The sequence below is a fragment of the Grampus griseus genome (genome assembly GCF_964374135.1).
Source record: "Grampus griseus genome assembly, chromosome: 3".
Taxonomy (NCBI): Eukaryota; Metazoa; Chordata; class Mammalia; order Artiodactyla; family Delphinidae; genus Grampus; species Grampus griseus.
The window spans coordinates 79,338,593-79,366,258 of NC_139019.1; the positions used below are offsets into that span (position 1 = coordinate 79,338,593).

At 33.6% G+C, this 27,666-nt stretch overlaps 1 protein-coding gene across 2 annotated transcripts in view; it reads right to left on the reverse strand.

The window, feature by feature from the left end:
• Nucleotides 1-15,181: 15,181 nt before the first annotated feature.
• Nucleotides 15,182-27,666, reverse strand: part of CHD1 (chromodomain helicase DNA binding protein 1) — a 74,813-nt gene continuing 62,328 nt past the window's right edge. For both annotated transcript variants that reach the window (XM_082652242.1, XM_082652241.1), the window contains 5 exons: nucleotides 27,451-27,629; nucleotides 19,992-20,088; nucleotides 18,974-19,025; nucleotides 18,247-18,457; nucleotides 15,182-16,707 (listed from right to left, as the gene is read on the reverse strand). In XM_082652242.1, the coding sequence (XP_082508368.1) occupies nucleotides 16,362-16,707; nucleotides 18,247-18,457; nucleotides 18,974-19,025; nucleotides 19,992-20,088; nucleotides 27,451-27,629 (885 nt within the window). In that variant the 3' untranslated portion in view covers nucleotides 15,182-16,361. The remainder of the gene's footprint in view (nucleotides 16,708-18,246; nucleotides 18,458-18,973; nucleotides 19,026-19,991; nucleotides 20,089-27,450; nucleotides 27,630-27,666) is intronic.

Genomic DNA, 27,666 nt, shown 5'->3' on the forward strand with positions numbered 1-27,666 from the left:
GACAGTTGGGAAGGGAAAATGAATATAAAATGAGGAAGAGCAAAAACAATCTCAAACTCACAAGCATGAGCTAGAGCCCATGAGAACAGTCTGACAAATGTGTCCGTTCTTGTTGCCTCTCACCTTAATGGAATGAGTGTCCTGTGGGAACCAGGGCCCTTCATCAAGTCAAGGAGACAGAGACACTAACTCCAGGGGTGGCAGACTCCAGGGGTGCAGTCCTGGCCACTTCCTCACCCTAGGTGAGCCAGCAGATAAGCAACAAGATGTCTAACACACATATGGCTGCTTCTTCACCTCTGCTCTCCAAATCCCCCACAGAAATATCCCTTGTGGCCCACCCTAACTGGCAACAAACAGGTAAAGGAGTTTAGGGGAATGTAATGTAGCCTAGCCAAGGTGACACATTACAAAGTCATCAAAACTTGCCTGTCTCTTATGAAAGAAAGAGTCAATAATATAATTGTGTTACTTTTTGTAATCTAATAAGATGGCCTTTGGAAAGAACATTTAAATATTAATATGCATCCTTACCAGAGCCGTTTAGTAGCATCTGTTTTGAAAAATACTTGCACCTGCTCAGGCATCCTACTATTTCAATTAGAAGTTATAAATAAGAGAGCATTTATCACCACTAAACTTGGTGAATATGCAGATAGTAAGAATATATATTCTAAAAGCACTTGCTTTTACAGACATATATTCCTTGTTTTGATGGCAAGAAACTTCTACCAAACTTCCATCCTCTAGTCTTAATTTTGCCCAAATTTATCAAAAGTACTGTTGTCCCCACACAGACGATTTAACCCCATAATGAAGGTCGTGTGGGAACAAAGTAAATGTAAAAAAGATATTATTTAATATCTGAAAAACCTATTTTGCCAAACATGTTTTTCTATGTTATAGTCAAACTAAAGTCTCAGTGGCAAATAAATCATAGATATGTTCAGAACTATATAAAAGGCAAAGTCAAGAAGTATGTGTTTACTACTGATTTCACAATTAATTAGCCTGTATCCACTTGGGCAGGTCAGTTGACCTCTTTGTGTCTCTCTTATTTATTAATTGAAACACATGAAGCAAATTCTAAGATTAATCTCTGACTCTGATTCTATATAAATAAAAACCTTTAGATGTATCCATATATTTCATTCCAAAATATTTAGGGAGTATAGAATAAAACAATTTAAAACATAAAAATACTTCTACTAACTCCTCTCACACTGGCATAAATATAGTGTAAGCATATCATTAAAAGAGGTATTAACTATTATTTGCATAGACCAAAAAACATAAATGCAGCCAGAGAAATTTTGCATCAATTGTATCACACATCTTTCCTTACACATTTTTATTTGTACAAATTAATTAGAAACATTTAGTCCCAAATAAACAGACAATATGCAAAGAAAATATATATTGCTTAAAGATACATGTGACCACATCCGCTTTGAGAACAGCAAAGAGGGTAGATTTGCCCTACTACATAATAACACTTCTGTGATATAATAATAAAGTGGTCAGACAAGTGGATGATGCAAAAAAAATAGGAAGCACAAACTTAGACTCATGCCATGTATATGTAGGAACTTGGTATATCGCAAAGTTTACACCACGGATCAATGGGAATAGGAAGGACTGTTACCTAATAGTGTTAGAGGAACTGGTTCACAATAATGGAGAAAAGTAAACCTATATTCTCACCTAAAACTATGAACAAAGTAGCTTCTAAATGAATTAAAACTTAAATGTGAAATCTAAAACTATAAAAAGTGAATAGACGATAATGTAGGAAAACATTTTGTGACCAATGTGCAGATAAAGGACTTTTGTACCAAAAGTATAAACCATAAGGCAAGGAAAAGATAATGGACTTGATTATCATTAAGAATTTTTATTCAATAAAAAATACCATGAAAAAGTTAATGATAATAAATTGGGAGGTGATATTTACAATATTTTAAACCAATAAGGGACTAATTTTCTGGCATCCCAAAGGAATTAAGAATCAACAAGAGAAAAGAAAAGCAATAGAAAAAATGGTTAAAATATATGATCAGGCAATTCACAGAAGAAACATAAATGAATATGAGATATATGAAGATATGTTAAGAGGATGCTCAAATTCACTGCTAATCCAGAGAAATGCAAAACAAAATTGAGAATTAAAAAAATAACATATGGAAAGACATTCATCATCATGTATCATTAAGGAATTGCAAATAAAAATAATGATGAGATATTACTACACACTTATTAGCGTGACCAAAATCCAAAACACTGACACCGCCAAATGCTGGAAAGGATGTAAAGCAGCAGGAACTCTCATTCATTGCTGCTGAGAATACAAAATGGTAGCCACTTTGGAAGACCGTCTGGTAGTTTCTTACAAAGCTAAACATACTCTTCCTATACAATCTCTTTGGTATTTACTCAAATGAGTTGAAACTTAGGTCCACACCAAAACCTGCACATGAATGTTTATGTGAATGCTTCATTCATAATTGCCCAAACTTGGAAGCAATCAAGATGTCCTTCGATCTATCAAGGGATAAGTAAACTGTTACATCTAGAAAATGGATTATACTTCAGTACTAAAAACAAACAAACAAAAAATTATCAAGTCATGAAAAGATGGAGGAAACTTAAATGTATATTACAAAGTGAAAGAAGCCAATGTGAAAAGTCTACATCCATAAGATTCCACCTGTATAATACTCTAGAGATGGCGAAATTAAGGAGAGAGTAAAAGGATCTGTGGTTGCCAGGGGCTGCGGGGAGGAAGGGATGAGTAGGCAGAGCATAGGGTATTTTTAGGGCAGTGAAACTATTCTGTATATTATAATGGTGGATACATTTTATTATACATTTGTCAAAACCCATAGAATGTAAACAACCAAGAGTGAACCCTAATGTGAACTATGGACCTTGGGTGATAACAGATGTGTCAATATAAGTTCATTGAGTATAACAAATTTACCACTCTGGTGAGGGATTTTGGTAGTAGGGGAGACTGCATATGTAGGGGTAGGGAGTATATGGGAAATCTCTATACCCTCCAATCAGTTTTGCTGTGAAACTAAAATGGCTCTATAAAACAAAATCTATTTTTTTAAAGACAGAAGCAATAAAATAAAAAAATCAATAAAACCAAAAGCTGATTTTTGTTTTTTAAAGAGCAACAAAAATGGTAAACCTCTAGCTAGACTGAAGAAGAAAAGAAGCTACAATGTTCCTGATTAATATCAGGAACAAAAGAAAAGGAAAACATTACTGCAGATCCTACAGACATTTAAAAGATAATAACTATAGGCCAAAAAATTTACAACTTAGAGAAAATGTACAAATTCCTTGAAAGACACAAATTGTCAAAACTGAAAAAGCAGAAAATCTGAATAGTCCTATATCTACTAAAACCAGTCCATATGGCTTCACTGGTAAAGTTCTATCAAACATTTAAAGAAGAAATAATATGCCTACACAAACTGTTTTAGAAAACAGAGAAAAGGCACAGCAAAAGAAACCATCAACAAAATGAAAATACAACCTACTGAATGGGAGAAAATATTTGCAAATGATATGACTGGTAAGGGATTAATATCCAGCATGTATCAACAGCTCATACAACTCGACATCAAAAAAACAAACAACCCAATTAAAAATTGGGCAGAAGAATTGAATAGACATTTTTCTAAAGAGGAAATGCAGATGGCCAACAGGCACATGAAAAGTTGCTCAACGTTGCTAATCATCAGGGAAATGCAAATCAAAATCACACTGAGATACCACCTCACATCTGTCAGAATGGCTATCATCAAAAAGAACACAAACAGCAAATGTTGGTGAGAACGTGGAGAAAAGGGAACCCTTGTACACTATAGATGGGAATGTAAATTGGTGCAGCCACTGTGGAAAACAGTATGAAGATTTCTCAAAAAACTAAAGATAGAACTACTATATAACCCAGCAATTCCACTCCTGGGTATAGATCTGAAAAAAAACAAAGACATTAATTTGAAAAGATATGTATACCCCAATGCTCATAGCGACAATATTTGTAAACTGTAATTGCCAAGATATAGACGCAACCTAAGTGTCCATCAACAGATGAATGGATAAAGAGGTTGTGGTGTATATATATGGTTGGACTTGGGGTGCATTATGCTAAGTGAAATAAGTCAGAGAAAGACAAATACTGTATGATATCACTTATATGTGGAATCTAAAAAATACAACAAACTAGTGAATAAAACAAAGAAGCAGATTCACAGATACAGGGAACAAACTAGTGGTTACCAGTGGGAAGAGGGAGGGGCAATACAGGGGTAAGGGATTAAGAGGTACAAACTATTAGATGTGAAATAAGCTACAAGGATACATTGTATAACACAAGGAATATAACCCATATTAACTATAAACGGTGTATAACCTTTAAAATTTTAAATCACTATATTGTACACCTGTAACTTATACAATATTGTACAGCAACTATAATTCAATTTTGAAAAAACTAAAAATTACACAACACCATAAACAAAATGACAAACGGTTAATACCCCTAATATGTAAGATCCTTTATAAACCTGTAAGAAAATGACAAAATATTCAAAATCAAAATGGACAATTAAAAAATTAGCCAACATATTTTTAAAAATTTTCACCTCCACTATTTTCAGTCATCAAAAAAGGAAACAGGGATCTGCTGGTGGGATTGGAAAATGATCTCTCAGAAAGGCAATTTGGAAATATTTGCCCCAAATCTTAAGACCCACAAATTCCACTTCTAAAAAGTTATAGTAAGGAAATAGTGATGTGCCAGGTATATTTCTTAAAGTTTTATTTATAATAAGGAAAAATAGAGTCTATATGCCCAACAGTGGGGATTGGTTAAACAAATTTGTGTTATGCAGTTATTAAAAAATATATAAAACCCATTTTATATCATATTGCTGTTATATCACATTGTAATATCACATTATTAAGTGAAAAGCAGGCTATAAATTAATACACATACACACATCAAACATATAAATACACATACATGTGTGACCACAATATTTTAAACATTATATTTAAAATATTTTAAAAAATATTAACAGTGTGGGCTTCCCTGGTGGTGCAGTGGTTGAGAGTCCGCCTGCCGATTCAGGGGACGCGGGTCCGTGCCCTGGTCCGGGGGGATCCTACATGCCGCGGAGCTGCTGGGCCCGTGAGCCATGGCCGCTGGGCCTGCGCGTCCGGAGCCTGTGCTCCGCAACGGGAGAGGCCACAACAGTGAGAGGCCCGCGTACTGCAAAAAAAAAAAAAAATTAACAGTGGTTACCTACAGACAGTGGGGACAGTGCTGGAATTTTTTTTACTCTTCTTTGTATTTTCCACATTTTCCAGATTTTCTACCATGGGAAAAGATACTTTTTTTCTGGGAGTCTGAACTTTGTCATTTTCACTATGTCTTATTTTCACAATTTTTGCCCTTTATTTTTGATACCAAATAAACATTAATAGCTCAAAAAAAAAAAAGAGAGAAAAGGAATATACTTGTCACCTCAACCTACAAGATCAGCGTTATCCTACTCAAACTAGAAAAAAAAAGTTATAAAATAATACAACAAAACTACTGACAAATAGCACCATGAATATAGATGTAAAATTTTAAACAAAATATTAGCAAGTTGAATCCAACAGTATATGGAGAAGGGAAATACACCTTGATAAAATAGGGCTTATCTGAGGAATGCCAGGTTGGTCTGACATTTAAAAACCAATGTACTTCATATTAATAAGAAAGAACAAAGAACACATCTCAACAGACATTTATGATAAAATGTCTCCACAAACCAAGAAGAGGTTAACTTACTAAGCCTGATAAAAGGCATCTATGAAAAACTTACAGCTATGATCATACTTAACAGAGCAAGACAAATGCTGAGATAAGGGATAAGCCAAGGATGTCCACTCCCAACCCCTCTCCCATATCAACACTGTACTGGTGGTAAGGAAAGGAAAAAAGTATACAGTTAGGAATGAAGGAATTAAAGCTCTTTTTATTTGCAAACAGGATCATGTACATAGAAAGACCTAAGGAAATTATCCTCCCCCTCCCTTGCAATCTACTGGAATTAATAGTTTAGCACATTGGCAGGATGCAAGGTCAACACAAAAATCAACAGTATAACTATACACTAGAATCAAAAAATTGGTAATTGAAATAAAGTACTTACAATAGCATCCAAAATACTAAATTTAGGACTTCCCTGCTGGTCCAGTGGTAAAGAATCCGCCTTACAATGCAGGGGATGTGGGTTCCATCCCTGGTCAGGGAACTAAGAACCCACATGCTGCGGGGCAACTAAGCCCGCGCACGGCAACTACTGAGCTCAGGCGCACCTCAACTAGAGCCCGCGTGCCGCAAACTACAGAGCCCACGTGCCCTGGAGCCTGTGCGCCACAACTAGAGAAGAGAAAACCCACACGCCACAACTAGAGAGAAGCCTGCACACCTCAACGAAGATACCGCGTGCTGCAAGTAAGATCTGACGCAGCCAAAAAAAAAAAAAAAAAAAAAAAAAAAACTATCAAAAGTCATCTAAAAAAATACTAAATTTGTAGATAACTTTAACAAAGTAAGTGTAAATCCAATTCACTGACAACTGAAAAAACACTGCTGACAGAAATTAAATACATAAATAATTGGAGAGATAAAGCATGTTTGTAAACTAGAAGATTCAGTGTTTTATTAAGATGCCAAGTCTCTCCAAATTTATCTGTAGATTCAACACAATTTCAATAAAATCCTAAGAAGATTTTTTTGGTAGAAATTTACAAGCTGACTAAATGTATAAAGAAATACAAAGGACCTAGAGTAGCCAAAACAATTTGGAAAATGTACAAAGTTGAAGTACTACTCTTAGTACCTGACTTCAAGAATTATTTATAAAGCTACAGTAATCAAGATCATTTTATTTTGGCCCAGGGATATTAGATATAGATAATAGAAAAGAAGAGAATGTCCAGAAATAGACACACACGTGGTCAATTTGTTTTTTTTTTTTTTATAAAGGAGTCAAAAAATTCAATGAGGAAAGGTTACTCTTTTCAATAAATGATGCTACAGAAACTGGACATCCATATGGAGGGAAAAAAATGAATCTCAACTCTTCACATTGCACAGAAAAAATTAACTTGAACTGAAACAATGATCTAATAGAACAGCGAAAACTCTTCTAGAAAAAAAAAAAGCTTTGAGATTTTAGGTTAGACAAAGATTTCTTACATGGGATACAAAATGTATAAAATATTAAGGAAAAAAATTAGAAAATGGACTTCGTAAAGATTTAAAACTTCTTTGCAAATTACTGTTAGGGAAAAAAAAGGCAGACCATAGATTTGGAGGAAATATTTACAATATACATATCTGATAAAGAACTGGTGTTCATAATATATATTAAAAGTGCTTATGGAGGATGTTGATAATGGGAGACACTATACATGTGTGGGAGCAGAAGGTATATGGGAAATCTCTATAGCTTCTGCTCCATTTTGTTAACACTGCTCTAAAAAATAAAATGTCTTTAAAACTACAACAGATAAAAAAGCTTACAGTTCACTAGCAAGAAAACAAACTACAAAATAGGCAAAAGATTTGGCAGGTACTTTACATAAGACATACAAATGGCCAAAAAGCACATGAAAAGAGATCAATATCATCAGTTATCAATAAAATGCAAATTAAAACCATAATATGACTGCATTACACAACTATTACAATAGCTTAAAAAAACTTGACAGTAGCTCATGCTGACAAGGATGCAGAACAACTGGAACTTTCATACATTGCAAAGTGACACAGCTGTTTTATGTAACAGTTTGGTAGTTTCTCTAAAAGCTAATTAAGTACTTACCATATGACTTACCAACTCTTTTCCAAGGTATTTACCCAAGAAATAAAAACATGCAAAAAACAACTTGTAAAGGAATGTTCAAAGAAGTTTTATTCATATTAGCTAAACACTGGAAACCCATTTGTGAGGTGAGCAGTATATCCATACAATGGAATTTTACAAAGTCATAAAAAGGAACGAACCACGGATATATGCAACAACATGAACTAATCTCAAAAACACTATGTGGAGGAAAAGACAAAGTGCATACACTGTATGATTTTTATTAATTTACGTATTAAACTTGTTAGACAAATCTAATATGTAGTATTTTAAAGCAGACCAGTAAGCAGTTTCCTGGGCTACCATTTAAGTATGGAGATTGACTGGAAAGGGGCAATGAAAACTTTTGGAGTGACGAAAATATTCTATGTCATGAGTATGTTATATATTTCTCAAACCTCACCGAACTGTGCACTTACAGAGCAACAGAGCACTTACAGAACTGTGTACTTACAGAGCAACTTATTGTACATATATTACACCCCAGTAAAGTTGACTTAAAAAAACCTCTCATTTGAGAGTTTCTCTTCTCAGGATGTAAATAGCTCCAAGAGAACATTCCTCCTGTTCTAACAAGAAAAAAGATGGTTAATCTAAAAAAAAAAAAAAAACAACAGTTTTTCTTGAACCCATTAGAGAGCAGAGGTCACCAGGCAACCAAGTGAGCCGAATCATAAAGAATGGCAAGACTCTCCAAGAGGAGCTAATATACATTAACTGTATACTATATTTGACATATTATGACAGGAAGAGAGTGTTTTATAAAGCAGGTAAGAAGAAATCAGTTCAGTTTGAATGAATTCTTAAAGACTGTGTGTGGGCTACTGCTGTGGTTTGCAAATGCAGCAAAAACACAGGGACGCTTCAGGAAATTTTAAATTTTCAAGGGAAACACAGTGACAAATATCTATTGGCCCAAAACAACATTAACTACCAGCTTGAGATGGTTCAGTTTCATCATTATATCCCATTACATTGCAAAGCTGTTTTTTGATGGTTTCTTTGATAAACAAGTACTGGGAGAAAATCAGTATGAAACAGGTGATAAGGGTGGCTGTCTCCAATCTGATTCCATGATCTGAGAAGTTGTACAACAGGTGCACATATCCCATGAAAAAGTACATAAGGTTATTTTAAGAATAAAAAACAAATATTTTTCTTTTAATACTCCAAAAACTAAGATTAGAAGGGAACTTCCTTAACATGACAAAGGTCATATACAAAAAAACCTATGGCTCATACCATACTCAGCGGTGAAAGACTGAATTCTTACCTTTTCCAACCCAGATGGGAATAAGGTAAAGATGCCCATTTTTACCAACATTATACTAGAGGTCATTGAAAGGACATTAAGGGAAGAAGAAAAGGCATCAAGATTGTGAAGATACAATTTTTGTCTTTTCACAGAAGATGTGTTTTTCTATGTAGAAAATCTCAAAGAATCTGGAATTAGAACTAATTAGTGAGTATAGCAAGGTCACAAAATAAAGGTCAAATCCAAAAAACAATGAACACCTAAAAATTGAAATTTAAAAAAACATAATAGTAGAAAAATATGAACTACTAAGGGGTAAATTTAACAACATATGTGTAACATTTGTACACTGAAAAACCACAGCATGTGATGAAATTAAAGACCTAACAATGGACATATATACTGGGTTCATAAGTCAGAAGTCTCAATATTGTTAAATTGTCAATATTCTCCAAATTGATTATAGATTTAATATAATCTCAATAAAGATCCCAGCAGGCTTTTTGGTAGAAATTGAGAAGTTAATCCTAAAATGTATGTGAAAAAGCAAAGGAATTTAGAATGCCAAAACAATCTTGAAAAGGAACAAAATTTAGAAATCATACCACTTGATTTCATGATTTACTATAAAGTACAGTAATCAAGATAGTGTGGTGTTAGGATAAGGGCAGAAATATAAATAGGCCAGAATAGGGAGCCCAGAAACAGACCCAAACGTATATGGACATCTGATTTTCAACAAGGTGAAATAAAAATTCAGTGGAAGAGGACAGTCTTTTCAATAAATGGTGCTGGAAAAATGGGATATACATATTCCAAAAACAAAATATGAAAACCCCACTCCAACATGCAGTTTTGATCCATATCTCATACTACATACAAAAATCAACTTGAAATGAATCACAGACTTAAAAGCAGTTCCTAAAAGTATAATCCTTCTAGAAGAAATCATAGGAGAAAAAAATCTTTGTGACCTCACGTTAGGCAAAGATTTCTACACACAAAGAATGAATCGTAAGAGAAAAAAATGGATAAACTGGACTTTATCAAAAATTTTTAAATTCTGCATTTCAAAAGACTGTTAAGAAAATGAAAACACAAGCCATAGAGTAGGAGAAAATCTTTGCAGCTTATCTGATAGATGACTTGTATCAACAATCCTGTTTTATAAAGTTGGAAAAAATGTGAACAGATACTTTACCAAAGAGATAAGGATGGCAAATAAATACACTAAAAGATGTTATCACTGGTCACTAGGGAAACGCAAATTAAGTTACCACTGCACGCTTATCAGAATGGCTAAAATGCTAAATGCTCACATGAGTAGAGTAATAAGAACTCTCATCTATATCTGGTGGGAACATAAAATGGTACATCCACTTTGGAAAATGGTTTGGCAGTTTTTTATAAAGTAAAACATGATTTACCATACCACCCAGCAATCCCACTCCAAGGTATTTACCAGAGAAAAATGAGAATATGTCTATCCAGAGACCCTTACATGAAATGTTTGTAGCATCTTTATTCATAACTCAAAGACTGGAAACCCAGTTGGTGAATGGTTAGAAACAAACTGTAGTACATCCAATACGAGAAATGCTACTCAGTAATAAAAAGGAGGGGATTTTTGCTATTTCACTTGAGAAATATTGCAAATGCAACCTATTTCTCTTGCATTATAGTGTCTTTACAAGTCATGTTCTTTACTTGTGAGGAGGAAAAGATAGTGGCATGCCATCTAAAAACATATTTCCTCTCAAAAGATAAAATAGACAAATCAAAATGTTTTATATTTTCCTACTACATACCACATCTCTGAATATCTTTTCACAAAGTATCATTAAATTTCTTAAGTAGCCATAAATAACAGAAACCAATTTTTCATTTATATGTAAGCACATGCATATTATTTATAACAGTGGAGTTAACCTCTATTATTCAAGTCAATAAATATTAAAATCCCTAAAAATATTACTTGGGCCCTTCTCTGCCAAGTTTAATTTATGGAAATGACACTTAGTTGTTTCTCTATTTCTCACGTGTCTCAGGTGATTTGTCAGGTTTAAAAACTGGAAGATAGTAAACAGACTCTAGTAATAGAGATGCTGATAAGGCATACAAAAGTTTCCAATAATACTAACAGATCACATAACAATGACAAGAAAGAAAAGTTTGGTAATACTAGCCATTTATGGAACATAGCATTTCTGGGAGACATCAAAATAATGAAAACAACAGATATGTGAGGCACTGTTTTAGGTGCTGGGGATACATCAATGAACAAAATAAAGGCCCTGCCCTACTGGAACTACATTCTAGTGAAGAGACAATGACAAATGAAAATAATAATAATAAAGTCAAGTAATGGTTAAGCATTAGAAGAGAAAGCAAGATAAGGAATGTAAAAATAAGAGCAGAATACTAATTTGGAGACCTGAGATGACATTTGAGCTGAGATCTGAATTAGGTGAGGAACAAGTTTTCTGCAAATCAGGGATAAAAATATTCTTAATAGAGGAAACAACAATCCAAAGACCCAGGAGTATTCTCAGGTGTATTCTAAAAACAATGGAAGTAACGTGAGTGAGGCAAAACAAACAAATAGCTAGGGGGAAAGTGTCAAAGATTACTGAGCTGTGAATGCCGGTCCATTTATCAAAAATTATGGAACATTTGGAAGTTGGTTTTTTTCTTTTTTTTTTTTTTTTAACTGTCAGTGATGGAGAAGAGTTGAATCAAGTTTTATTTAAAAAAATTTTTTTTTTACGGTATGAGGGCCTCTCACTGTTGTGGCCTCTCCCGTTGCGGAGCACAGGCTCCAGACGCGCAGGCTCAGCAGCCATGGCTCACAGGCCCAGCCACTCCGCGGCATGTGGGATCTTCCCGGACCGGGGCATGAACCTGCGTCCCCTGCATCGGCAGGCGGACTCTCAACCACTGCGCCACCAGGGAAGCCCAAGTTTTATTATTTTAAAATTAGGTATCTATTAGATATCTAAGTGGAGATGACTTCATGGGGAGTGGTTGAAGCTGAAGATACTCAGCACAGAAATGGAAGGAGAAGGAAAAACAGTAAAGCTGTTGAGACAGAGAAAAGAAATTCAAAGGTCGTACGCTAGCAATACCATAGGAATTCCAAAAAGTAAAAAGAACTGGGCAAGAGGCAAGACGTGAGCAAATAAATAATAAAACCACACCTAGACTTAGCACAGTGAAACTGCACAACACCAGAGACAAAGCAAAGGTTTTGAAAGTAAAAAGAGAATAAAGCAATAAGTGCCAATTCAATTCCATAGCTCATTCTATAGACTGGAAACCTAATGGCAGCCTACAATAATGAAATTACAATGCAACCCACATTTGTGCATGTGAAGTATGTATGTCATCAATACAATCGATTATCCTTAGCTCATTTAATAGAATCATTATAAGCTAGGGAGCTTCTTGAAACTGTTTATACCTCTTCAATTTAATATTTAGATCAAAACGCAAATGTAGAATAGAATTTGGAATTAAATTAGGCATCTCCTTCATTTGGGAGTTTGAACTACCAATCCCATTTCAAGTAAAGGTTGGGTTTTCTGGTTTTTTTTTTAACTGAAGGACAAGATGGCTAATGGCCTTTTACAATAGAAAATCTGGCACATGAAGCCCCACTGGAGAACCTGTATAGATACTTGAAAAAAATCTGAAAAGTATTTTTTAAATTCTACTTTACCAAGTAATCTCATCTTTCATTATTTAACATAGGTACTATTTCCTAAATGTAGGTCTTTCTTTATAAAGAATCCAAAGATTTTCTGTAATAAAATCTACCTATTAGGTAGGTGCTAAAAAAAAGAAAAAAGAAACAAAATTAGCGTAAAGCATTCTGCAAAATCACTATAAATATATAGTCATTTCCAGGAGAAAATGTAATTTCAGTTGAATTATTTTCTTTTAAATGTCTAAAGTAAATGCCTTAAGAATTTAACACAGAAGTTTTGACACTGTCTCGATATTTTTGTTGTGGCACTATTGCCTAGTTGCTTCCTTTTAAACATGTTCCATCCATCAATCTTGCATAAAGTGCTGCAATAATATGTAATAGGTTTTGTTTGTATTTTTGAATTGAGTCTTGAATGTAAATAATCTTGTTTGATAGAGGTATCTATGTTAATATGCTTGAATGTATCAATTCAGAAACATTTAAAAATTTTTTTTTGCATTATTTGCTAAGTAATGAACTACTCAAAATTTTAACAGTTAAGCCCCATTAAGCAGTTTACATTTAACTTTCAGATGAAGCTGGGAAATTCTAGGGAAAAAATCCTATGTTTTAATGATTAGTTGCTTTTTCAAATTCCCCCACCTTAAAAACCCTCATAGAGTTATCTATAGTCCAATGATCATTTTCTAGTCAGAAACAGTAATGTGGTGCAAAGACAGAATTATGCCATTTACCCTTTGTGCATACTCTTGATAAATTTCAAGGAAATGAAATCTGTGTAAACCAGCCTATAATCTACACAAAACTTTCATTACTTAACCTCAAAAACTGATCACAAAAGGGAAATTACATATGTAATCTATGTTTTACGCAACTTTAAGGTTCTAATTTTATTAAGCCCACTCACTGTGAAGTTAATGAATGAATCATTCACCCTCATTTTCCACAGCTTTCCAGTCTGAAAATTATCTTCTAACATACCCTAAGCAAAGAATATTTTCTTTATACGCAAACAAGCCATTGCTTTTAGTAAGAATCATTTATTGTATATTATTAAGGTGGAGGGTTAATTGGTACAGTACTATGCATAATCTCTCATTCTCGAAAAATTAAACACAAATGGATAAAAATGGCAGATCAGAATGAGCATGTAAAAAGACAAAAATTAAGCATATTTTATAGAGAATTTTTCCTGTTATATCTATGTACTAATGTTCTTCTTCATGTGTCTTAAAAAATTTATGCCTTGTTCCTTTTCTACATAATTGCTGATTCTTAAAAATAATGAACATATTTTTCATCAATTAATAAATGTTACATACAGTTTTAGATTTTTCATTCAACTCAGCTATTAGTTGACTGAAATATTCAACTAAACGTAGCATTATTAAGAAAGTTAGAGCCCATTCCATTGTCTCAAAAATGTAATACTGTTTTATGAAATTTTCACAATAGGATATAATGCAAATGTCCCAGCTACAAAGTGATGAATTAAAAATGCCAACCCTGATCTGTTTGCTATGTTAATATTATGATTTTATTAAGCATTATAATTTTTTATTAATGCGATCTTATAGAATAAAGTAATCATTTATACTAATAGTGGAAAAAAGTGAAAAAGCTTAAAAAATGTGTACCAGCACTAAACTGTTTTATCACTTTTATATTTAATTATAATCAGATGTTTTAAAATTTGAGTTATTTCTCTTGTTACCTGACATACCAGGAAAAGACATTCAGGGTAACTCTGGGGCGGGGGGGATAAAGAAGCTCTGTTTTGTACACGTAGTGTAAATTTTAGACCTAATTGGATAAAAGGAAAATATTAAAAAATATATCTATGGACAAATTTCTGTACATCACTCCCACAGCTAATCAATAGATACATTTAAGAATATTATAGGAATATATCAATACACTTATATTTGTCAGTTAAGGTTCAAATTTGTTAGATCACAGCACACATCCAAGAATGTACGCCACATGATTAAAAAATTCCCACTGAATATAACAAAATAAAAAAATCTGTAAATAAATATAAGGCATTCTAAAATAATATCTGCAGAAAATCGAGTCCAACAGATTTCTATGATCTAAATTTTACTTCATAGATTCATATATTCTTCAAAATAGATTTAATTATAGTGCTACACATTAACAATATTCAACTGCTTATCAAAATATCCTTTTCTATAAGCTAAATGTTACTACTTAAAAAAAAAAGTTAAGTGCTTGAGGGAATAAGAATGCAGCAGAAAATTACAGGAGCCCACATATCCTTTTTCTTAAATTTAATTTGTCATATATAAGGTTTTTATATACAATCAGTGTGCATTGTAACAGTTTTTATTAAAAGTCAATCAAGTTTATCTAAAATGTTACCTGGCTGCATAGCACATTTGACATTATTGCCCACATGAAAAGGAAAACAAATGGATTTACAATAACTTTTGGCCATTTGGATTCTGAAAGTGTTCATACACCTACCCTTTTAAACCAAATGCATCTGAAAAAACTGTTTCCAGAGCATGCAGTTTAGATTTTACATTATCATCTCACCATTTTGTTACACAATATTGACTAAAAAAGGGAAAGGAAAGAAATAACATGTATCTAATAAAATAGTCAATATAAAAAGGACTAATGGAATTAAGTGGCCCCTTTCCCCATTTTTTTACATTCTAAACAATGATTCCATCAAGACAAATCATTAAAAAGTGTTATTACACTGATATATATATTTTTAAATGATAAGAAGGCCTGAGTTGGTAGGGAAAGGAACAGTCAAAAAAAGCCTGAGAAGGGGAAGGAAGTAAGGAAAGCTCATTTAATACATTTACAGTAATTTACAGCCATTGTTTGTGTGTGTAAAAAGGCATAATAATAGATCACAAACAGGAAATTCCTGGCTATTTTACAGATATAAGTACAGAATTTAAATATTCAAGCTTGTGATGAAAAGCGGCAAGGTGGTCGCAGTGTACATGTAAACAAGTAGCTTTGGAAAGTGAATAAAGTCCTTGAGTGTGTTTTCTTTATTAAGAAAAGAACTCTCTTTCATTCCTTCCTGAAACAAGATCACAGGTCAGAGTAAAGTTCATATACAAACATAATTTAAATGGATGTCAGTCTAAAACCACTGACTTAAAAACAGTTTTATCCAGCCTATATGGAAGGGCAGTGTTGAGGTCCCTGTAATAGTAAACATTTTCCATTTCTTTAAAAAAGAAAAGAAAAAGTACTACAATATTTGTAGTACAGTGCAGCATAATCCTTAAATATAAAAATAGTTTCTCTTCTGTTGGGATAATAGACCTTGCATCCTGGAAAGAAGTAACAATACTGCTACTGATAGAAGATCTGTTTATATCTTTCAAGTCATGTAAGGCAATTACTGTATTGGTTTATGATATATGGCTAAAAGAAAAGTCCAGAAAGACACTATCAGTTTTTGTTATGTTTTCCGACTACTCCAGGTATGCTCAGGTGTACTTCTGTGTTCAATTGAGTGTTCAAATGGAGATCTGGAGCCATAAGGAGACCTCTGATCTAGTGGTGATCTAGAGCCACTACTGGAAGCTCTATGGTCCAACTGCCAATCTGAGTGATACCTATAATCCCTGGAAGATTTATGGTGTGTATATTCAGAACTTGACCGATGGTCTGAATGCAACCGATGATCTGAATGAGAACGATGATCAGAATGAGTTCTGTCTTTTAAACTTCCTTCCAAATTTGACCTGTGGTCTCTACTCCTGTGATCATCCAGTTTTCTGTGTTTCTCTCTATCACTATAGTATCTAACAAAAGAGAAATTAGGAATTTTAGTTAAATTAATAATGCTAATTAAATGTTTCCAAATAAAATCTTATTAAAAATAAAACAAAATTGCTTTAAAGCATACTTTTAATTGTATACAAATTCAGTGTTTCATCACAAAACTTTATAAGTGAGCTTAAAAATCACTGGAAATATCTCTGCCTGCCTTTGGAAAAACTATTCCATTCATTAAACTAAAGTGAAACCATACAAAGCACTTCAGGTAGCATCTAATTTCTCATGCTCATTTTAGATTGGTTGCTACTTTTTATTCTATGCATCATTTGTCTTAATACATCTTAACTATCTGAAAGTTGGAATTAAGGTAACTACATGAATCTAAAATACCCCTGAAATCAGAGCCTTTTATGAACCTGTAAGCAGGAAAAAAAATAAAAACCTCTAAAACAGTCTATGAAATAAATTTGTAAAAGAGAATTTTTATTGGTTGGTGATGCCTATTAAAAGCTTCCTTAATTTGATTACTTATATAGTAAGACTTGATATATGTCATTGTGAAATTTACTCCATACATAAATGCAGCAGTTGGCTAAAAAAAATTATGGCAGTTTAATGAAAAGTAATCTCTAAAATGTTTGCCTTTTCAAATAAAATACACCAAACATAATTTAATGGTTTTTGGTTCACAAAAGGTCCTTATTATAAACAATATAAATTGTTATATAAGTCTGTGAAATTACAAACATTTACCACAACAAATATGGCTTTTCCTTTTCATTGTGTGCCTTTTTCCAATTTTAAGAGCCATTATACAATTGACATGTTTATAATGTGGCTGTGTGTCTCAGAAATTACTGCAGTGAGCACAACTAAAATACAAAAAAACCTACTCATTTCCGTATTTCTGATCTTTACTTTTACTCTTCTCAGTATTTTTGTTTGGCTTACAGTAATGATCACTATAATGAAAATATTCCCTTACCAACAAAGGAGTAAAATATATTGTCATTATATTCCAGTTATTTACTACTTAAAGGCTTCAAAAATATAATAATATATGGAGAAAACTTCCTGATTTCAGGACTATCTCAGATTGCTTTAAGTTTAACCTCAATGAATTGTTTTCACATAAATTAATTATTCACATAAATATTAGTTTTTTTTAATGGAATAGAATGTAGAATTCACTACCACCTCACTTCAGCCACAGTCCATCAATCTTTTATTTTACCTTACTTACTACATTTTGAAGAGTATTTGAGCCAATATTCTCCCAAACCAGAATAATGAATCCCATGACTTACAGAACTCCCTACACTAAACTTTTTCTTATTGTATACTTTGATCTTAAATTTATAATTAAAAATCCATTTTTATAGAGAAATTCAGCTCTTAACCAAAAGAACTATATTTCAGTTTTTCTTATTTACAAACAAAACCTTTACCTTACATAAGACTTATTTTGATTACCTGAAGACTGAATTGGCTGATAAAGTCAAATACAACAAATAAAATAAAGAAGACATCAATAAGCAAAATTTTAAAACTGTTAAGTTTACCTGCTGTCTTGCTTGTAGTGATCCCAATCACGATGATCTTTACCATTACTAAAAGAAGAATAGGGTCTTTTCCTAGAGTCACTCTTTTTATAAGAATCTCCCTGATGTCGGTCTTTATGATGATCATGATATTGAGATAAGTGCCTATCAGATGAGTAACTGTCCCTGCTGCTATCATCATGATTTGTATTCTCTTTTAATCTTTCCACATCTGTTAGATAGAAGTGTCCAACTTTTGTTAATGACTTAAAAAAATACATGGTAAACAAAAGTAACTTCACTGCTAGATTATAAGAACTTTTCAACTCCAACTAACAAAACCAGTTCTCAAATACAGGCAGTTACAGCATTTAGAAATGGCTTTACAAAAGCCACACTAAGGCTTACAAATAGGTTACTTTAATCTGCAATGTGAACAATCACAACCGAAAAGTATAAGGCCCTTTTCCTTCTCAGACTATACTTTTGTGACTCTTACACAGAAAGAATACTATTATTCCAAATAATATTTTTTTAAAAATATGTTCATTTCAACAATTATTCTATAATTTTCTAGAAACTGGTAATAGGTTGATTTATGGGAAAGTTAATAATAAGCTAAAAAGGATTATTAAGATACTAGATACAATATAATAACATGGGTATATATCATCTAAAACACCCCCCGCCAAAAAAATCCCCCAATTTTAAAATTTACTTTCCAAAACAATTAGCAAGACTGACTTACCTGGATTTCTAATCACTTGAGTATTCAAGTTGCTGTTCTGGTCATTATTTTGCTAAAATAAATGCACATAGGTGAGAATCTTTTAAGTGGCTTCAAACACCCTTATAAAAAACAGGATACAGAAAACCCTTATGCTAAAAGAAGTTCTCACTTAAGATATTAGAATGTATAAATGTAATATTTGCAGATATTTTTTAAAAGTATAAACTATTTGTCCCATGACTTTTTAAAAAGTTTGACTTTGAAATAATTTTAGACTTACAGAAAAGATGCAAAAATAGTACTGAGGGTCCCCATATGCTTTTTATCAGATTCTCCTACTGTTAATATCTTATATAACCATGGTATAATGATCAAAACTAAATAATTAATACTGGCACAATACTATTAACTGAACTACAGACTTTATTCAGATTTCACATTTTTCCACTGAGATCCTTTTCCTCCAGAATCCAATCTGGTACTCCATTACACTCAGTTTTCATGTCTTCTTAGTTTCCTCCAAACTGGGACAGCTCTTTAGGTTTTTCTTGTCTTCCATGACCTTGACACTTTTGAAGAATACTAGATAGCTATTTTATAGAGTATTTCTCAATTGGGGTTTATCTGATATTTTCTCATGATTGGATTGAAGTGATGCTTTTTTGCCAGGAATTCCACAGAAGTGATGTACCTTTTTCAGTACACAGTGCAGGGGGTTCATGATGTCAGTATGTCTTATTACTGGTGACATTAACTTTGATTGCTTGTTTAAGGTGGTGTGAGGCAGGTTTCTCCTCTACAGAGCTATTATTTTTCTCTTTGTAATCAATAAACATCTTGGAGGAGATACTTTTAGACTATGCCAATATCTTGTTTTCTTGCCCACTCATTTTAGCTTCCCTTGGAGGATCTTACCTGCAACAAATTTTATTGTGAGATTTTCTATTTCCTTTATTCCTTCTACATTTATTAACTGAATTCTTCTGTAAGGAAAAATGTTTCAATAACATAAAGAAAAAATGATGCATTCATTTACCTGAGATTCCTGCCGTTTTTTAATAGCATGCTTATATAATTTATGTAATTTTCTTGCATCAAACTCAGTAAACTTAGATACAAAAATCCACAGGTTTCTAGAAGAAGAAAAGGCAAGTTAGTCTGGTGGAAAATATTTAGCTTTTTAATGAAATCCCTTCCCTCTACACAGAAATACACACATCTTAGCCCTCTATGGAACAAGGTCTCAGGAGATTATTTCTAGCACTTTTTTTAAAACTTCATATATGGATAAGATTCCAAATAAAACTGGACATTGTTAACTTTTACTTCTCTTTCAAATTCCTTCATTTTACAATCTTTGGATTTGAAAAGTAGTAATCAATCCTAATTTGAAACCAAAGGGAAGTAAACTTACTTACAAATCAGGAAGGGACTCATACTGTGGTTCAGATTAGATACAAAAGGAATAAACTATGTTAATAGTTTGAGTAAAGATACCATCAGATAATATGGATTAAGCCTGTGAATTAAAGGTCCTGAATAATGCATTAAAAAGCAACTGTCATTTTATAATTGTGATGTAATCGTCATGAGAGTAACATGATCAGACACTATAAACCAAGGACAGTATTGTATCTTTAAGTCTCTCTTCCCATCCCAAGGCTGGGATCAGTAATTGATCATGGTACTCCTTCATGATAAATTCAGATGCAGTCTCTGAATCCTTCTCAACACAGCTTCCTCAGAGGCACTAATAATCAGTGACACTTGAATTGAAGTCTATCTGCCATCACTGAAAAAGTAACAGCTTCATATATTTACAATTTTTTCTTGAACCACTAGCTTTACAGTAGGTATGTTAAAGATTTTGAATCTTGCTTATATAAACAGAGGAAAGAAATTACTAATTAGCCAATGATGGAGGTTTAGTGGACTACCCAATATCAACATCTTTGCTGAGTCAAGCAATAGATTTTTTTTTTTGCGATACACAGGCCTCTCACTGCTGTGGCCTCTCCCGTTGCGGAGCACAGGCTCCGGACGTGCAGGCTCAGCAGCCATGGCTCACGGGCCCAGCTGCTCTGTGGCATGTGGGATCTTCCCAGGCCGGGGCACGAACTGGTGTCCCCTGCATCGGCAGGCGGACTCTCAACCACTGCGCCACCAGGGGAGCCCCAAGCAATCGATTTTAAGTGATTTTTAAAAAATAATAAACTCTGTGTTGTGTGAATAATGACTTCCCAAAAGAAAGCCATCTCTCAGGATATTAATGGAAGAAAGAAGGCCTAAGGAAGCAAAAATTCTTAGCTAGAAAATAACTATTCTCATCCTTTTTTATGGGAGAAATATAGTTATACAGAAGCACTTAATTGGGGGATTTTTTTTTTAAGATTTATTTGTTTATGGTTGCGTCAGGTCTTAGTTGTGGCATGTGGGATCTTTCGTTGCGGCGTGTGAGTTTTCTCTTCTCTAGTTGTGGTGTGCAGGCTCCAGGGTGCATCGGCTCTGTAGTTGCAGTGCGCGGGTTCCAGAGAGCGTGGGCTCTGTAGTTTGCGGCATGCAGGCTGTCTAGTTGAGGTGCGCGAGCTCAGTAGTTGTGGTGTGCGGGCTTAGTTGCCCCACAGCATATGGGATCTTAGTTCCCTGACCAGGGATCGAACCTGCATCCCCAGCATTGTAAGGCGAATTCTTTACCACTGGACCACCAGGGAAGTCCCAATTTGGGGATTTCTAAACAGCTGAGACATATTTCTCTCAAATACCAAGCATCAATTGCCTATGACTACAAAACATACATTGTTACAAAGGCTTGAATGAGATAACTGTATAAAGTATCTAACCTGTGTCTGGCTAGGTACTTTATACAGTTTTTATATTTTCAAAGCTCTTTTCTATTACTTAATTCCACAAATAACCAGCCTTTAGGTAGGCACAGTCAATGTAGCAGACAATTTTTCAAATAAATGAACAAATGGGGTAATGAGGCTAAGTGACTTGCCTAAACTCATATAGCTAGGTAAGGCTAGAAGGCAGGGCTCTGGCTCCTAATTCTCTTTCCACTAAGATGAGTAATTCCCAGCCTTTTGATTTTGGACATTGATATGTGTGAAGAGCTGCTTGCTAGTAAACTCCTAAGTGTTAGTAAATTTTGGAAATCAGAAATCTGTGAGTCATACAAAAATTGCAAAATTATCCCAGCATGTGTGCATACAGAGATGGATATCTGGTGATTTTCTAAAAGAATTCTTACCAGTGTTGTTAAGACAGTTGTGGCTTTCTCAAGTGTTTTCTTTCCTTTTTGTTTTATTAATTATAAATTACCATTTATAATTTAGTTTGTGACAGCTCTTTGCTTAACTGTGTATATGATGATACCTATTCCTCATCAATATTTTGATCTATAATTTTACAAAAACTAGACTATAAAATTGTACTGCAGTTTAAAGAGCAGTCACCCAAACCCTTATATTTAATGTGCATATGTGTGTGTAATACTCTCAAAATTTGCTTCTATAGTGATACTTCATATAGCCTGTAACACTGGGCTATTTAAATAAATTATGGCATATTAACAGGCATATCAAGTTATAAAGACTAATATTAGCAGGCTATTTTAAACTAATGGGACATTTTCACAATACATATGCACAGACTATTTTGTTTCTTAATTTTCAACATCATGAAAATTTTCATACAGCAAAGATAAAAGAACTTTACAATGATCAACCATATACCTAATACCTAGATTCTCTTATTAGCATTTTACTGTGCTTGCTTTATCACATATGATTCCATTATGTCCATCCCTCTGTCAATCCCTCTAGTTTTTGTTTGATACATTTCAAAGAAAAACAGGTATTAGTATATCTCCCCCCTAAATACTTCAGCATGCATATCATTAACTGGAGTCAATATTATTTAGTTTTTTCTTTTGAAACACTCTTTAGATTATACTACTCTCGGTAATCAATTATCAGTGAAATGAAAGAATGAAGAAATAGCTAATACTGAGTCATGAAAGCTAATTCTTTCAACAAATTTGATAAAAGTTTATCAGATAGCAGTTGGGAAAATTAAATCGTTCCTAAATATAGTAAAATCCTTGTAATTTACATCTAACTTAATTAGCCAAATCCTATTATTATCCATTGTTTGACATTAAATTAGAATAGCTTATTTAAAAAAGTATCAAAACGCTGATTAAAAATGGGCAGAGGAACTGAGTAGGTATTTTTCTAAAGAAGACATACAGATGGCTGACAGGCACATGAAAAGATGCTCAACATCAGGGAAATGCAAATCAGAACCAAAATGAGATATATCACTTCACACCTGTCAGAATGGCTATCATAAAAAAGGAAAAACAAGTGTTGACCAGGATGTGGAGGACATGGAGCCCTCATGCACTGTTGCTGGAAATGTAAATTGGTGCAGCCACTATGGAAAACAGCATGGAGGTTCCTCAAAAAATTAAAAATAGAGCTACCATATGATCCAGCAATTCCACTCCTCCGTACTTTTCTGAAGGAAATAAAAACACTAATTCGGAAAGATATATGCACCCCCATGTTCACTGTAGCATTATTTTTACAATAGCCAAGACATGGAAGCAACCTAAGTGTCCAACCATAGATGAATGGATAAAGAAGTGGATCTCTCTCATTCTCTCTCTCTCTCTCTCTCTCTCTCTCACACACACACACAAATATTACACTGCCATAAAAAAGAATAAAATCTCGCCATTTGCAACAACATGGATGGACCCAGAGGGTATTATGCTAAATGAAATATGCCAGACAAATACTATATATTTCACTTATAGGTGGAATCTAAAAAAACAAAACAAATGAACACGTAACAAACAGAAATAGACTCACGGATACAGAGAACAAACTAGTACTTGCCAGAGGGAAGATGCATAGGTGCATGGGCAAAATAGGTAAAGGGGATTAAGAGGTATAAACTACCAGTAAGAAAATAAATAAGTCACAGTGATGTAACGTACATCACAGGGAATATAGTCAATAAATACAACAACTCTGTATATTTACAAATCACTAGGTTATACACCTGAAATTAATAGTGTAAGTCAACTATATTTTAATAACAATAAAGTAAAATGCAAATTTGGTCCTGTTTAAAAATAAATGAAGTTAAAATTATGACTAATGTTCATGGGGTTCTATTAATTTATAAAATACTTGAGTTATTTATTAAAGATAAATGAGTGTAATCTGGTTTTCATTTTGTTACTACAACAAAAGGCTAAAAAAATCAGTATGTCTTTAAATTGTTAAGAATACTGTGTTAGGGCAGTGGTCACCAGATGATATTAAAACTTTCACTATTGGTATGACATTAACCTTGAAATAAAATTTATAAGCAAACTTAGAGAAAATTAATTAAATGATACCTGAGTGAAGTGAAATCCACAGCAGCTGAGAAAATTCATCGCCTTTAAATGAATTTATAGACTATCTCTAGACTATCTACATTCTACAGTTAACTCAAAAGAGTAAAGAGGTAGGAATTAATAAACTGTGTTTTTATTAGTAATTAAATTTCTTTTTAAGAATACTTTTTTCCCTAGAAAAAACCTAGTTGAAATTAGATTCTGGTCCTAATTATATCACCTGCTGAATTGTGTGATCTTGGGCAAAACTCCAGACCTGCAACTAGTGTAAGAGTGAGCGCCTTGTTGTTAAAGTTCATGCCCTATGCGCCTCCTTGGCCATTACCCCAGTCCCAGCCCTACAAAGCTGTTCACCTGAGTCCATTTTTTTCTTCTGTAAAAATGGAAGTATTAACTATTAAGATTTCCTAAATATAGCATTTTTAAAAGGATCAATTAGAATGACGCATATGAAAGTACTTTGATATACAAACGAAACACAAATATACATTATTATGGTTATCACTTGATTGTAAGTGATTTTTAAATAAAAACTAGTGTTGCATTTCTTCACCAACTATTTGGCCAAAATATTTATATATAAACATCTATAAGCAAGAAATAAAGCAGATAATTATGGTTACTGTAAAAATTTGCTTAACGTCAACTGCTGTATAATTATGGGTGAAGTCCCTATCTTTAAAATTACAGGTAAGGTCTTGATCTTCCTTCCTTTTGTAGAATCAGTAATTGTAGCTGTGTTCTGTGGGTTGGAGTGGAATAGAACAGGGTGGTCAGAAGTTCAACCTTAACACAAGGGACTCTCCCTTCTACATTTTTCCCCAATCTTTCTCTAAAGACAGCACTCAGACCAGAGCAAAAACTAATTTGCTTTTGAAATATTTTTCAATTGGGGTCTTTCTGTTCTTTCCCATTTAAAGGAATCTGGTATAACCAGAGACAGTGGCAGCAGGAATAAGTACCAAGGACTATGAAATCAAGGTAGATTGGGAGAAAAACAAAAGCTAATTTGCCCAGCTGGGTAAAAAGAGGAATAAAACCTTGGGAGAGGGCTTCCCTGGTGGCGCAGTGGTTGAGAGTCTGCCTGCCGATGCAGGGGACACGGGTTCGTGCCCCGGTCCGGGAAGATGGCACATGCCGTGGAGTGGCTAGGCCCGTGAGCCATGGCCGCTGAGCCTGTGCGTCCGGAGCCTGCGCTCCACAACGGGAGAGGCCCGCGTACCGCCAAAAAAAAAAAAAAACCTTGGGAGGTAAGGGCGAACACAAAGAAAAATGTCTCCTGGCTATTTGGTCTCTCTTCTTTTAAAGGTTTTTTTACCCCCCTCCCCCATTTCCTAATAACAACCTAAACCTGAAATAACATCCAGTTGTATTAGTCGACATGTAATTTCAACGAGATGCTGCTTATTTCTAATCTAGAAAGCAGGTAAAATAGATATTCTGCCTTCTTCACAACATCAAAAATCTAAACTCTAATTATATTAAGGTTTAAAAACTGGTATGTAGTACACAAGTTTTGTCAGAGAGAAAATAAGCTCCTTTACACTAAAAAGTAGAAAATAACTTTAATATAATCCTTTAAATTAACTAAATTTAGCTTTAAAAATAACTCACTGCATTTCCTTTTTCCCTAATTTTATCACAGACAAGCAACAATCAAGAATATGTCTGGGAGCCACTGACAGAGAACATTTATTTAACTTTGGATCTTGAATATAAAAAGATAGAGGAATTCCACTATCTTCTCATTTAATCCTAGTATATATAATTAAACTCTACTGTATTCATGTCCATGTCCTGTGGTTCTGTACTTTAGGGGTCCCTGTATGAGTTGATAAGAGCTTGAGAAGGATGGAGTAATTCTATTTTATGGTATTTAAGGAAAGCATTAAGCTCCGGTGTATATATATTCCAACCATAAATAAAAGATTCAACTAGACACTATGAATAGTACTTTAGAATTATTGCCTCTCATTCTGCATAATATATCTTATCATTATCCTTCAATAACTGAAAAATATGCAGTGCCTTATCATTTTACACATGATAATACTGGGGGGCTCACAGATATTGGTAACTGTTTAAGGTCACAAAGCCAAAAATTAGCCAGGATGGAACTAAGCATGCATATCTTGTGATGCCAACTCCAGTGATCATTCCATGTCATTATAGGCACATGACTTTAGGCTCTTCTTCATGTCTGTGAATGGTTTCAGTTTCTTTAGACATGAGCTCAGTTTCACTTGTTTTCAAAAGCCTAGTGATCACGATCAACTTCTATCTCCTCTTTCTAAAATGGGGGTCCTGGTTGAATTTAAGAAGAAAAGGGACAAGGATAGAAATTTTTTTTTAACTTTTGTGTAATCATCATGCCTCCTCCAGAAATGTGTCATTAAATTTTTTGTTTTGATGTATAGCTGCACTACATGTAGCAAAGTAATCAGAAGGCTAATAAACAGATATCAATGACTGGTTTATGCTCATTTTATTTTTTTCCTATCCTGTCTAGTAGTCTGGCTTAACAGTGTCCTGGATTTGGTAATCATTAAGTGATTAGTATCATATCATAGCAGTTCAGATTTATAATTTTAAAACCAACTGTAACTTTAAAATCAATCAAATTGCTGCCACTTCTAAGATGAAGAGGAAAACAGAAGTCTGCATTTTACATTGCTTGAGGACATTGAGTTTTACAAGGCTTTAGTCATACTTAGAAGATGAATTGCTAAATTTATGTAACAAATTGGTATACCAACCTCTGAAGATATTACTGAGAATAATTTGGTAAATTGTGGAGATTTTTAAAAATAAAATGCAATTTGAATTTTAATGAAATGCCTTTCACTATTTATTTAAAGGCAGAGATGCTACCTGTGGTTTATCATGATGTACAATTAAGTAATCACTTATTTATAAAAAGCTTTAAAGTTAAAGGAAAAAGTGAAAGCAATCATCCTCAGGTTACCTTTTTAAACTTTTTGTTACCTAAACTTCAGAAGTAGAAAAAAAATTGAAATACAAGAGACAAATAGATGGTTACAAAATTACAAATTTAACACTTCCTGAAAAATACATCACTTACTTTCTCCACTGCTTGATTTGTTCAGGATTTGTATACTCTTTCAGACATTCCGTGATATGGTCTCCAATTTTTATTAAGCACTGTCTAGTATGTTCCAGTTGTTCTCTTTCTGAAAGGCCTTTCTCGGGCCTATCAAGTTGCTTCAAAGCTGCTTTGACAGGCCTCATTCTTTCTTTACACTTTAAAACAGGAAAATAAGAACACAAATACATGTAT